This window comes from Argiope bruennichi, chromosome 1 (assembly GCF_947563725.1).
Source record: "Argiope bruennichi chromosome 1, qqArgBrue1.1, whole genome shotgun sequence".
In the NCBI taxonomy this organism is placed as follows: domain Eukaryota; kingdom Metazoa; phylum Arthropoda; class Arachnida; order Araneae; family Araneidae; genus Argiope; species Argiope bruennichi.
The window spans coordinates 48,997,813-49,012,425 of NC_079151.1; the positions used below are offsets into that span (position 1 = coordinate 48,997,813).

General features: G+C 27.3%; 1 protein-coding gene across 2 annotated transcripts in view; it reads left to right on the top strand.

Moving 5' to 3' along the window:
• The window catches only part of LOC129980966 (B-cell receptor CD22-like), a 679,794-nt gene that overhangs the window by 432,145 nt on the left and 233,036 nt on the right, over window positions 1-14,613 (top strand). For both annotated transcript variants that reach the window (XM_056091523.1, XM_056091513.1), the window contains exons 3-4: window positions 5,637-5,782; window positions 12,173-12,353. In XM_056091523.1, the coding sequence (XP_055947498.1) occupies window positions 5,637-5,782; window positions 12,173-12,353 (327 nt within the window). The remainder of the gene's footprint in view (window positions 1-5,636; window positions 5,783-12,172; window positions 12,354-14,613) is intronic.

A 14,613-nucleotide genomic window follows, 5' to 3' on the forward strand; every position in this document is an offset into this window, starting at 1 on the left:
AAAATTAAATCATACCTTTTTTGCAAAATTTTAATATTTTCACTTATTTTTAAATTGTCAAAATATATTAATGCTTTTTTTCTTCAAAATTATATTTTATTTTCTTAAATTAATAATATATAATAATTGTTTTTGCTTAAAAATAATTAATTAGAAAGCAATGAAATCAAAACCATATGAAAACCCTTTCATTTAATACCTGCAGTTTACTAATACATCATGTTTATATAAAGATATTTTTAAAAAATTCATGATTATATGATGATGAATATATTTTTAAAATCTTTCAACGAAAGATTTAAAAATATAGCATTGATATAAAATTGCTTTAAGTAAATGAAACGTACTACCATTTGGTTCGTTCATTGAAAAATTAATCCAATTAAATTTTCTAAATTATTTCTCCGCATAGAAAAATATAAACACTTAGCTGTTCAACTGTCGAAATTTAGATCTGCAGGGGTAGCAGTTTTCTTTGGAAACCACTATTTAAAGTATTTTTTAAATAAACAGTAATTTTTTAATAATTTATTTTAATAAATTCCTTTTTAGTACTGAAAGTATGAGATGCCAGAACCAATTATTATTTCTTTTTCTTGGTTTATACATCCATTATCAACGTTTGTAAAAATAAAAAAAGATGTGTGTCTTTGAAAGTGTTGTATAGAAGAAGTAATTAAATTGTTTCCCAAGAATATGCACTGCCTGGTAAATTAATTCGCCTGTAAACTGGGGTCGACGCTGATAATAAAGTTTTCAACAATTTCTTATCTGAACAAAAATTTTAGGCACTATATTTTGTAATTTGCTACTTACCTTCAGTGCAGCATCGTTTCTGTTATCACAGCGATTTCTATTCAAATGATAGCCAAGTAAACTATTTTACTCTTAATTTCAGAATTCAAAATTGCCTGATATAGAAAGCGCATACACGAAGCTTTATTGCAATTTTCTTAGTAATTCTTCCAGAAGAAAGACCTAAATACATCTCACTTCTAAACTAAATACATATAAATGTATCTAAACGCTGTGCATGTGTCGAAATTTCATTTCCGTTACACTGCACAACGCTTTTTTTTTCTACTATTTATATACTCTTCTGACATATACTCTGATAACCCGCATATATTGTACACTATTTTCTAAGATATTAGAGAATTATCAGAATATTGTATAATATTGTTCGATAATGGATAATAGGACATAATATCACACAATATTGTATGATATTGTTGATATTGAATAATATAATATCGCACAATAGTGTAAAATATTTTTGATATTGAATGATGTGATACAATATCGCACAATAGTGTACAATATTTTTGATATTGAATGATGTGATACAATATCGCAGAATAGTGTACAATATTTTTGATATTGAATGATGTGATACAATATCGCACAATAGTGTACAATATTTTTGATATTGAATGATGTGATACAATATCGCACAATAGCATATAATGTTGTTGGATATTGAATAATATGGTATAATATCGCACAATATTGTATAATATTGCGCAGCAGACTATACTGCTTGGATATATTGTCAATACGTTTTAATTTCAGATTTCAGTTTAATTAATTTTAAATTTAAGAGCACCATTTACACCACAATTTTTTGGGCATAGCCAATTGAACGAGAATTTATATGCAAATTCTACTTCGAATTGTAACCGTTTTTAATTTTAGTTAACATTTAATGATATGAATTTCTTAATTAATAAAAATTTTGGCTAATACTACACAACAAGAGAAGTTGTACGAAGATCTCATATTTTAGATATTTCTACTATTGAGAGATATTCTTGAGATTTTATTCCGAGGAGATTTAAAGAAGGTTCTTTTTGAAAAATAGCTCTTCAACTACACTGACACATTGTACCACAGACCTTTCAACATGTTAAATTTATCCACTCATTTAAATATTGCATCATAAATTCCACTTTATGATCTCCGTCTGAAATAGTTTCTGAGCAGTGATGAGCATGCATGCGTTGCCATAGCAACCAATTGTTGTTCCTTTGTTCATTCTCAATTTTTCTTCCCATTTTGGCAGCTTTAAGGATCGCATTCTAGTCTCAGCAACCTTTTTGAGCCTGCCATAAAACCTGCGACCTTTTAATAACGTAATTCTCTAACTTGATACGCAAATTAGGGTGTGGCGTCTCTGGCGGAAATCTAATTTACTTGTTCAGATTCATAAAGAAAAAAGTTCTAATAATCTTTTACATTTTTCGTGCTTCACAAGTGTTTAATGAAAACTGACGTTAATATGTCTGAAACTTTTTAAAGTGCAACATCTCGGGTTGCATTATTAAATAGAAAAAAGAAATCAACTTTTGCTGTAAAATTCAGCTTGTATCATTATGTTAAAGTCGTTAAATTATAAAATGGCAAACATTTTGCTTGAAGAAATAAACGGTGTTAATTATTTCTCTAATCGTTATGTGACACGTGTTACAGTAAATTAAAGTGGCTATTGTAATGCTAAATTTAAAGAAAGTTTAAAAATATGCGTTACACACTTTATTCTGTAAATTAAAAATGCTGAACACTTTTTTTTAATTTTCTCACCTAGTATATGGTAGTTTTCTAAATATCATCTATGTATTACAGCAAATTATTTTCACAAAACCGGATTGGCTCTAATTTAAAATACTAGATTCCATTTAAAAATACTTCTATAAATTTTTGGTATTCGATTATAACCAGAGCTTGCTGTTTGTCATCTTTCGTAATTTCTTACATCAACTACAATTATCAGATCCATATATTTTATAATGTCCCTCTAGTTAGTAAAAAGTAGTTTTTTATTTTTGAAATGTACTGAAATAAATAGAGATCATTAATGAAGATTATTTTTGTCATTAACCAATGCTTACAGCATGTATTGTCGGATTTTTACAAAATCTCAGTTTGTTATTAAAACAAACTTTTTCTACAGTTCTTTATAAAGAAGGTGGTATTTAAGGAATACTAATGAATTCAAGCAGCATTTTTAATTTGCCTTTTACACTAAAGATGCTGAATAAAATACTTAAACTAATATCCAATATTGCTTGCAATGCATTATAGGACAAAGAAGCATATTTAAAGGAAAACCAGTCTTGTTGGAAAATCGATACTGATATATTTTGCATACGAGTGAAATATGTTGTATTAAATATTATAAACTTCATGATATTTTTATATGAAATAAAAAATGTTTGAACTAAATGGGCTAAAAATTTTATATTAATTCGAGCCATTAAAATTTTATACAAAAGTTTAGGCACTCATATCTCGTAAACGAATTTTACGACTTAAATATTTGTAAATTTTATATCAATAATTTTTATTCAATGTTTGTAATTACAACATTGTTAACCATTATTTAAATTTTTTATACAACATTGTTAACATAACAATTATTTTAATTTATTATACAATATTGTTAACATGACAATTATTTAAATTTACTATACAACATTGTTAACATCACAATTATTTAAATTTATTATACAACATTGTTAACATCACGATTATTTAAATTTATTATACAAAATTGTTAACATCACAATTATTTAAATTTATTATACAACATTGTTAAAATGACAGTTATTTAAATTTATTATACAACATTGTTAAGATGAAAATTATTTAAATTTATTATACAACATTGTTAAGATGAAAATTATTTAAATTTATTATACAACATTGTTAACATAACAATTATTTAAATTTATTATACAACATTGTTAAAATGACAGTTATTTAAATTTATTATACAACATTGTTAAGATGAAAATTATTTAAATTTATTATACAACATTGTTAAGATGAAAATTATTTAAATTTATTTACAACATTGTTAACATGACAATTATTTAAATTTATTACACAACATTGTTAACATAACAATTATTTAAATTTATTATACAACATTGTTAAAATTACAGTTATTTAAATTTATTATACAACATTGTTAAGATGAAAATTATTTAAATTTATTATACAACATTGTTAAGATGAAAATTATTTAAATTTATTTACAACATTGTTTAACATGACAATTATTTAAATTTATTATTCACCATTGTTAACCTGACAATTATTTAAATTTATTATATAAAGGACGTTTCAAATTTATTCATTCTCTTAAAATGTATAGGTTTAAAAGAGACTTTCTTCAGAGATGGATATGATAAATTCTACTAATTGCTAGGTAAATTTTCGGAAAATTAAATAACCTCTTTCACTCGAATTGTTTATAAACAATCTTAATACGTATTTCTCGAATCATTTCACTTTGGTGCAGTCCTCGTTTCCTAGAAATATTTTAAACAATCGAAATAAAGTACTAATAAGAATGAAATCCGTTACTAATAATTATTAAAAATTGAAATTTTCTTTTAGAAATGGTATCGAGCATGAATCAAATTTTCAGTTTTGGTTAATTAAACGTAAATTTTACGAAGAATTTATTTCATTTTCTTTTATTTATTATCAGTAATAATGTCTTCCTGTAAAAATAAGCCGGGAAAGATTTACAATATCGAATTACGCAGAATTCATCGAAAATTTTTGAAATATTCATTCTTTATAAATTATTGTTTCAAATTCTGTTTTCAGAGAAATTCTTAATTTAGGGAAAGATAATAAGTTTAGGAAGTTTTATGTTTTATCAGCAACAATATTTCTTAATACAAAATGTATCATTGAAATAATACATGCTTGGTGATATTACCATAACATTTATTCCCAATCCTATGCATTAATCTGAAATTCTTTTTTGATTTTTTTTCAAATAACTTCTAAATTTCCATAATCATTTTGTGACTGAAAGTGAATTTATTGTAATTCTATTTGTAAATCCTCAAATCTGTTAATTAAAAAGGTTATTTTCAGCAAAAAATATTTACAAATTCATAAACTTTTTTTAAAAAATATCGTTAGAAGTTAGAAATAGAAATTGGAGATATTCCAATTAATCATATAATTAAATTCGGATGTTGCTTCACGTACTATTCATTTGGGTGCCAAATTGAATTCAATAAATATTTCCGACCCTGCTATGTGAACAATAATAGTGTCCTTGCGGAATTAATAGCAATAAGGATAATTAATATTGATGTCAAATAATTAAATATGAAATATTAATCATATAATTAAGTAACAAAATTATGATAACTGGTTACATGTAGACGTTATTTCGACAGCTATTCATTTACGAACAAGCCATTATTTATTTAATAATTATTTCTCTATTCATTTAAGAGCAAACCATTATTCATTTAATAATTATTTCTTAAAGAATTATTATTTCTGAAACAAGGCTATATATTTAATACCAGGGATTTTTTCACAGTTTTTACATTATATTTATATTAACTACTTCAATATATATATTAAATATATTTTAATGAAAAAAAGAAAATTATTTAATTTTTAAAAACATCGTTAGTGATAAATGAATTTCAAAGAAATATTAATTATATTAAAATTCGTTTCATTTATTTCTTATAATTGTGAATATTATGGAATACGAAGAATTTCGAATATTAAATTGAATATAAGTAAAAATCCTTATAATTAATTGTTTTTGCGATAAATATAAAAGTAATTAATTATTCATTTCTTTTTAACCGCAGCTCCACCAAGCGTTCCCAGTATAGAAAAGGATGGTAAAATGTCTCTTAACGGTTCTGTTGTGGGACCGTTTTACGAAGGAGCCGTCCTAAATCTGGAGTGTGAAACATTTGGTGGAAAGCCTACACCTGAAGTCTCGTGGTTTAAAGTAAGTACTCTGAAACATCTATTGAAACATGATGAAAGCAACGGTATTTTTACTTTTTATTTTTCCATAAATGAGTTGAATGATAGTGTTGTAATTTCAAATATTAATATATAAATTTGATAATAAAACTACTTTTTTAAGTCAATGATCAAATGAGTTAGCGAGTTACTTGAAGTTGCTTAAAAATACCAAAAATAAAGTTATATTTCTTTTACATTTATTTAAGTATACACAAAACTGTATTCTATCCACAAAATTTGTAAAAGTATCTTTATTTCTAAATTTCAAGTCTTATTACAAATTTAGAAATAAATTTTATTGTAGTAATGGAAGTTTATTCAATTTGCAAAAAAAAAAAAAAAAAGTGCCTGAATCAATCATTTATCTAATAGTATATCATTCAAGTATAATCGCTTGAAAAAAATCGTTAATTTTGATTGGTTGATAGCAGCACTCAGCTTACTTATTAAGTTGGAATTCAATTTAATAAGACAGAAGAAACCTGTGAAATTGAGCATTTAGAATATCTCAAAAAAGTAGTGCAATTTTGAAATTTTTTTTTAATTTATTAATATTATTGACATGATGATCAGCTTTCGTAAAAACTATTTCAGTAATGGGGAGCATTTTCAAATTCTTATGATTTATTCCTCCTCGCCACTTGTTCTGCGAAACATCGCTCGCTATGCGAGTCACTCTTTGACATTTTCTTTTGCTCGTCATCTGAGTCATGAGATATGCGCGAGAGCAAGATTTTATTATATATATATATATATATGCAACATCAGAAACATTATTTTTGCGCGGTTGATGCAATTAAGCAGCCAACACATCTTAGTATGTATTTGATTCAGTATTGACCTGACATACAAAATTGCAGAATATTTCTGGAGGAAGTATTACCAAAACTTTCAGAAGAAAAATCTGTCTATTTGCAATTAATATCCATCTCAGACTTCAAAATACTGTAAAACATTTTTTTTTATTTTACTTAATAACTATTTTTAGATTCAAAATGTCAAAAAAATTGCTATGCGAAGCAAGGACAAACATTTTACTAATGTTACATACAACATTTTGTCATCTACTATTAATCAATAGGATACTCAAAGCAATAAACTTAATTTTTTGAGAAGAGACTTATAACATTTTGCCATCTCAGCACAGAGATATAGTTCCAAAATTATAGGCTTGTTCATTTCGATCATGATGTATAATCCTTACTAAAATATGAAATTTGAACAACAGTGGAACGACTTATTGCTCATATCCATTTACTGACAAAAATGATGAACTAGTTTTACCTTGATTGCTTTTTCTGGATTCACCTGACAGCTTTGGAAGCGGAAATGTTGTAACCGGATATATCTGTAGGACGTGTATTCGTAACTTTTTTATTTGGAAATAAGTTACACCAGTTGCTATACTTTGAAGTGCGATTTCACCAAATATTCTTAAGACAGTTCATGAATCCTTTGAGTTATGATGCTAGAAAGAAACAACTACTCATAATAGAATATGGCATTTAGGCAACAGAAAAGTAAGCATGTATTCCGATCGTTTGGTGTACATGGTCACTGATTTGACTTGTACTACATTTGGCTGGAATCATTTGAAGCATAATTCAAGGAACTTTCGTCAGCAATGATAAAGATATTACAGCTTAAATATCAATGAAATTTGTATCATTGAGATATTAGATTGAATAGTTAATTATGTTTCCGATTATTGAATGATATCTTCATTTTTAGCTTCTCAAAATTTGATCCGTTTTTTTTTTAAACTAGGGTAGCTTAGAAAACTATTCATAGATTCTTGTTCAATAATTTTTTTTATTGTAAGCAAAGAGAAAATAGTTTATAAAATTATTGTCAGATATCAATGCTCATTTTCTTTTTCTCAACTGTCTTTGCCCTAAAGTAGAATCTGCCGCTTTGTAAGCTGCAAAAGCTGCGCATGCTCCAACTGCTAGACGTTTATTTCACATGCATTCTGTATGATCGAAAATCCTTCTCGTGCTGTTCCTAACCATCCTTTATGTTCTTCGTTAATCATTTACTGTAATGCCTTCATGTTGCTGTTGCTGTATAAATAAATGTTTTTGATGTTTTGCAATTTTCGCTGCGTAAATCTCCAACAATTATCTTCACTATAAATTATTTATTGAGACTTAACGAAAAAACTTATCATTAATTATCATTAATTTTCCTTATTTATCATTAATTATATTCCTTCTTTATATTTAATTTCAAACTTTGGAGAGGCTGGAAAATTTTTTAATGGTTATGAGTTTATGAAAGAATATTCAACCACTCCGAAATATGTCCCAAATAGGGAAGTTTAAGAACAAATTGCATTATTTTCTAAACCTTACCATAGAAATAATGCCAGCATGCAGATACGAATTTTAGTAAATGTGAAATTCGACAGAATAAAGTATAAGCTTAAAGATTGCAATATAATAATTAATTGATTAATTGCAATATAATAAGCACATTCCACCCACCCGAAATATCTCCCAAATACTGAAGTTTTCATTACAAACATTATTTTCTAAACCTTACCATAGAAATAATGCCAGTAAGCAGATACGAATTTTAGTAATTCGGAATAGGAATTTAGTTAGAATTCGGCAGCATAAAGTAAGCTTAAAGATTGAAAATAATAATTAATGCAAGAACATGAAAGATACATGAGTATAGATGGTGTTTAGAGTTGTTAAGACAATCCGTTATTCACAGACACGGATATCATCGTTGCAATTTACATAGATATAGTTTGCGAAATTGAACCATTCAGATTGCAATGAAATTATGGCAAGAATGATTACTCCTAGCAAAGCTCTTAAACTATTCTGAGTAAAACATGGAAGTAATTGCAACCATCGTTGCTTAGTAGTTTGCATTCATTGGATGAATCGAAGCACTTTATTAAATTCTTGGCTGGCATACGAAATTTAGTAAGGGAAAACTATTTTGTGGGTAACTTTAATATTACGTGCTGATCACTTGTAATATTGCATACTGATCATTTCTAATATTGCGTATTGATCACATCTTTGAGAGTCATAAATTTATGGTTCCATTAAAATCACTAATACGAGCTTATGTTAACATTAAACGGAAATCATCGACTATGTATTTATCGTTTATTATTCGACTATGGCTTACTTTGAGAACCATAAATTATTGGTTCCATTAATGACACGATTATGAGCTTTCGTTAACTTTAAATAGAAATCAACGACTATGTCTTTACTGTTTATATCAGAGTATATACCTATATTTTAATAAAATGAAATTATGCTCAAAAAAGTAATTGGAGATTTATATTGACTAATAAGTGAAGCTTGAAATATAACTGTAAATTAACACTAATTACCAATATTAAATAAAATTGAAATTCTATTAAAAAATAAGTTTTTATAGAACTTTTTGCTGTTATTTCTATAAGAAAGTAATTTCTAAATAATTACAAAGTGTAATTGTTTATTAGAAATATTTTTTTTTTTAATTTCCCTCATGGATTTCACTTTATTTCAAAACAACATCGTTGTTATTTTGTGTGTAAGATTTGTTTTCCCTTAAGTTTTTCTAAACTCTTTTTTTTTTCCTTTGCTTAACTTAAGTCATTTGAAAGTTATATTTTTAGCAACTTAAATGTATAAATTATTTTGAAGCTATCCATGTCCAAAAGTATTTTTACAGAGTTATTAACTGTTATTGTTTGACTTTTTTATATAAACATCCACATTTGCTTGCGCCAACTAGTTAAACATTACAGAATAGTTATCAGAGCATATATTCATGTAACTGTGCGATATTTTTCATTCAATATGTTATGTTGACACTAATATTTGACAACGTGCGGTAAAAACTTTAAAAAAAATCAGTAAAATCTTTTAAATAAGTGTAAATGAAATCATAAATCATCGTTCTTTTCAAACACCGGTTTCTAGAAAGAAGGAAAATATTTCATGCTTCTTTAATTCATTTAATCTTTCTTCCTTTTTTTCATAGCCTAAGTAATTACATATCATTCGCTCCACTGCAATTGTATTGATAAATTGAAGTACAAAGCTGTTGAAGCATTGAAACACACGATTAAAAAAATCATAAAATTGGCAACCTGTCTTACTGTCTAAAAATTTATTCCAATAAATTAAAACCAGTTAGCGTTTTATTTATTTGCTCCAGATGTCTGTACATTCGAATTTACTTCTTTTTTTTTTTTTCTACTATGTACTTTCTTTTCAAGTACTAATTTTATGAATACGACATGTGATATAATGAACAGATCTAAAAGAAAAAAAATATTGTCTTATATAATATACGTTTCACAAATCTTACGAAGAAATTGAGATAGAAAAGTAAAAAGAAAAAAATCTGCTAGCAGCTAATATGCTTTCAGAATTTATTGAAGACAATAATGATTTTTTTTAATGATTCAAAGAAACAAGTGATAAAGTCATCTTAGATGTGAATTGAATTCTTATTATTTAAAAAAAAATCTGTTAAAATCATCTTAGGTATAAAATTATTATGTATAAAATCATTTTACATAAACCAATATATAAGAATATGAAGTCTTTAGAGCTAAATGTTCTATTAATCTATTAATTATTATGATCTTTTGTCTAAATGATTAGAAAATAAGTTCTGTTTTAGTTATGCATTGATGTATTAATTCAGTTAGGGTTCACAGAATATTCCATGTATATATTTGAACTTAGTGTAATTTCTTTATCCAATTATAACAACCCTCCTATGAGTGATTTAATTTTAGTTTATAAGTTTAGGAATACAATAATTCAATTAATGGGCGCAACTGTTAGAAAAATATATGTGATGAAATCAAACATTATGTTCCAAAGAATATTACTTTATGCCCTAATCAACCATCTGATCATCAGAATATAATTATATCTAATCAAATTTATCTATATATTTTAATATGGAAAGGCGCTGAAGCACCAAATTACTTTAATATAGTACATAGACTTTTAAAAAGATACTGAAGAGGAAATAAATCAACTTTCGTGATATAATTATTACTTAGTTATTAAAGCCAGTATATTTACGTAACAATAGTTAATTTTAAAAAAATGGATAGTCGATATTTCTTAATCCTTTGAGAGGGCGGCTGTTAAAACAAACAAGGACTGATTTTGTTTCTAGTTCTGACGGAACATTAAAATAAAAGATATGGACAAGATGAATTTATTACCAAAATATTATCTCTGTGAAGATGTATGCATTTGTCCCATTGGTAGACTATGTTTTTTATCCCCTTCACGAATAATGTCACCGCCAACAGTATGGGATGAGCCTTAACGTTTGTTTGAAGCGAATTTTTAGTGTAAAATTTCGTTGAAGTTTTTTCAGGAAAGAATGTGTAACAGGATTGTCTGGATATTCTCCCTCTAGAGTTAAATTTTAGCATGCTGATTGATCAGTTCTTTGTCTGCGATTCGAGAATCCTCCGTTTCTTCTTAGCTACTTAATCAACATGTTGAATAAGCTATTGTTCAGTGTATTGATTAACTTGTTTACGTTGAACAAGATCTTGTTCAGTGTATTGATTAACTTGTTCAGGTTGAGTGAGATCTTGTTCAGTGTATTGATTAACTTGTTCAGTTTGAGCGAGATCTTGTTCAGTGCATTGATTAACTTGTTCAGGTTGAGCGAGATCTTGTTCAGTGTATTGATTAACTTGTTCACGTTGAATGAGATCTTGTTCAGTGTATTGATTAAATTGTTCACGTTCAACGAGATCTTGTTCAGTGTATTGATTAAATTGTTCACGTTGAACGAGATCTTGTTCAGTGTATTGATTAACTTGTTCACGTTGAGCAAGATCTTGTTCAAATGCATTGATTGACTTGGTCACGTTTAACAAGATCTTGTTCAGTTGTTCTGACCTTGAGTCTTTGACTACCTTTATGGAAAATGCAGTTTACAATCGAGTGAATTTCGCCATTTCTTTGAATTGAAGAAATGGCTACGATGCCAAAATAATAATTCAGATTAATGAGGAGTTTCAAAGGAACATTCAGGCCCGCCTCACAACCTTGGCGGTAATGTTTGGCGACTTGGCGGTGAATCCGAAATTCAACCACTGACCGAGGAGTGGATATGACCTGCCGATGTGACTAAAGCTGGAATCTTTATGGCAATTATGTCGAAATAAAACCCTGATTGCATATAATTATTGGCAATGAATTAATTTGTTCCCTACTCCTGTCTTTTTATATAATTCATTAGTAAACGAAAAAAAACTGGCTCTCATAACCAGAAACGACATGCTAATTATTTCTTTCATTGCAAAGTGAAGTTTTCATTCCTATTTCGTTTCTTTTCCGCATATGTGAAAGCTTTTTTTTTTTTTCAGGGTGAAGAGGAACTCGACTCCGAAAGCCACGTGCGGGTTGAGAAGAACGGTGCTTCCACCGTGACGTCCACCGTGAAAATGACTCTGGAGAGGGATGACCTGGGAGCAAAAATCGAATGCCACGTCGATAACGAAGCCATAGACGATGCACTCGTCTCCTGGGTGGAAGTGGACTTGCATGGTAAGTCTCATCCATCACTCTATGTCCAGCTGGTCAGCTGCATAATTGAGAGATGCAATATTGCAGAAATTGCACTTTTTGATCTTTTTAATGGTAGCTTAATAAAGCGTATAAATCTCAGAATAAAGAAAACTAATCAGTTTAGTTAGTAAATTGTAAATATTGGGGGGGGGTATGAATATGGCAACTTAATTAGTTAAATAAAGAAAAAAATTTGAACTTTAAGGGTGTCTGAAAATTAGTTTTATAGGATTGAATATTTTTACACACTGCCAAAAATTTGATTGATTTGTAATTTACCCAAATTTTGATTGGTTTGTAATAAATTAAATTTCAAACAAAAATTTTAAATAGAATTTTTCCAAGTTGCATATTATTATTCTTAAAAATATATTTGTATCAAATATGGCAAGTCCAGATCTAACAGTAAGTCTTGTAGAAGCCACAGCTGGCCTACACTCTTCTTTACTTTTACACAATTTTTATTCACAATTTTTCAGCAATGTTTAAATAAAATAAAGAAAATTATACGTGAGAGATATCAAAATAAAAATATTAACATGAGCGTACTCTTTTAAAATGTTAATTAATAATTTTCATCTTATGGGTATGGATTTTTTAACCTTAGTTCACTTCTTTTATGTTGGAATGGAATTTTTATGGAATTTTTAAATCACTTTTTGAGATATTATATATCGAAAATTACATATATTTGAATTTTCTAAGTTACAAACATACATACAAAAGCAAGTACCACATTGTCTTTTATTATTAATAGAGATTGCAAAAAAAAAAAAAAAAAATTGAAATGAAGTAAATATTGCAACTGAATTCGGTTTCTTTCCATATGATATACACAAAAGGATTCATTACTTATCTGTTTCTCACTAGAATGTTTAGCAAAATTAAAAATAATACAATTTGGTACTCAGACTACAAAACTTACTCATTTAATTTCTTACTAGCTTAAAGGAGTCGATTTTCAATAAAATGATTTGATTATAAAAGTATACTAGAAATTTCTTTAATGGAAATGTATATTATGTTGAATGTATTATAGGGACAAAACAGTGTTTTATTTTATGAATAAAACAAAGGCGATTAATAAGAATTGATATAATATTCCATCTAGGTTTTTTTTTTCAAAACATCCTCATTCTAGTTAATCTAATTATAGTCTGTAAAAAGCCAAATTGATATAAGTCAAGTTGTTATAAATTATATTGTCCTAAAATATAACTTTATATTTAAAATTGACGCATGGATTTGTGCAGAATTTAGCTTTATACATTGGCAATCAATGTTCCGTATTACAAAATTTATTTTATTACGTTAAAATGATTTAATTAATCGAAATTAAGCGCGAATTTGCATCTATAACTTTATTTTGAACAAAATATTATCATAACGAATTCTTTTCGCTTCAAAATTAAAACATATCATGTAGGAAACATAATTAAGGTTATGAAATACTCACACCATTCTTGATCTCAAGAAACCCAAAATTCACGACAATCCGAAACCACAAGAAAGAAGGCTAAATTATAAAACCGCAGAAAACCGGAGTCCCCAACCGCTAAATAACTTACTTTGGCGGAGTTTCTCACCTCGATCCCATGCTCACGTTCCCGAACATTTCTTTAACATGAATTGGTTTCTTCTCCAATCCACTGAGGAAGTGGAACACAATAAATAAGAGACGCCCGCACTAACTCTGAGATGAGTCAATAGTTTCGGTCCCGGTCACGTAACAGTCGCGCACCATGGACGTGATATGACGCGCAAGAGGAACAGCGAATTAAGGAAAGAGACTACATAGGCAACGTGTCTTTTTCCGAGAACTGTTTATAAACATTACAGAACAAGATTAATTCAATTTATAATAATATTGGTATAAAATGTTGAAATGCGAATCGAATTTAAACGCAGATTTTACATTATTTCATAAAGATATTAATTATATTTGAAGAATAAATCAAAACTTTAGAATTTATACAAAAAAGCAATAAAAATTTAAATTTTATATGTGTATAACTATTAGAAGCTGAAACTAATGTTATACTTTATTTTGAAACAAAACACATTTAACAAAACTATAATAAACAATTGCTAATAAACAACAAATTCAGCACAAATATTACACAAGTATATATACCGAATATATATATTATACAGAAAATACAAAAAAAAATGTTATATAGAATATTATAATAAAAATGTGAATAACTTATAAGGGATAGACAGCGAAGATTATTGTAAA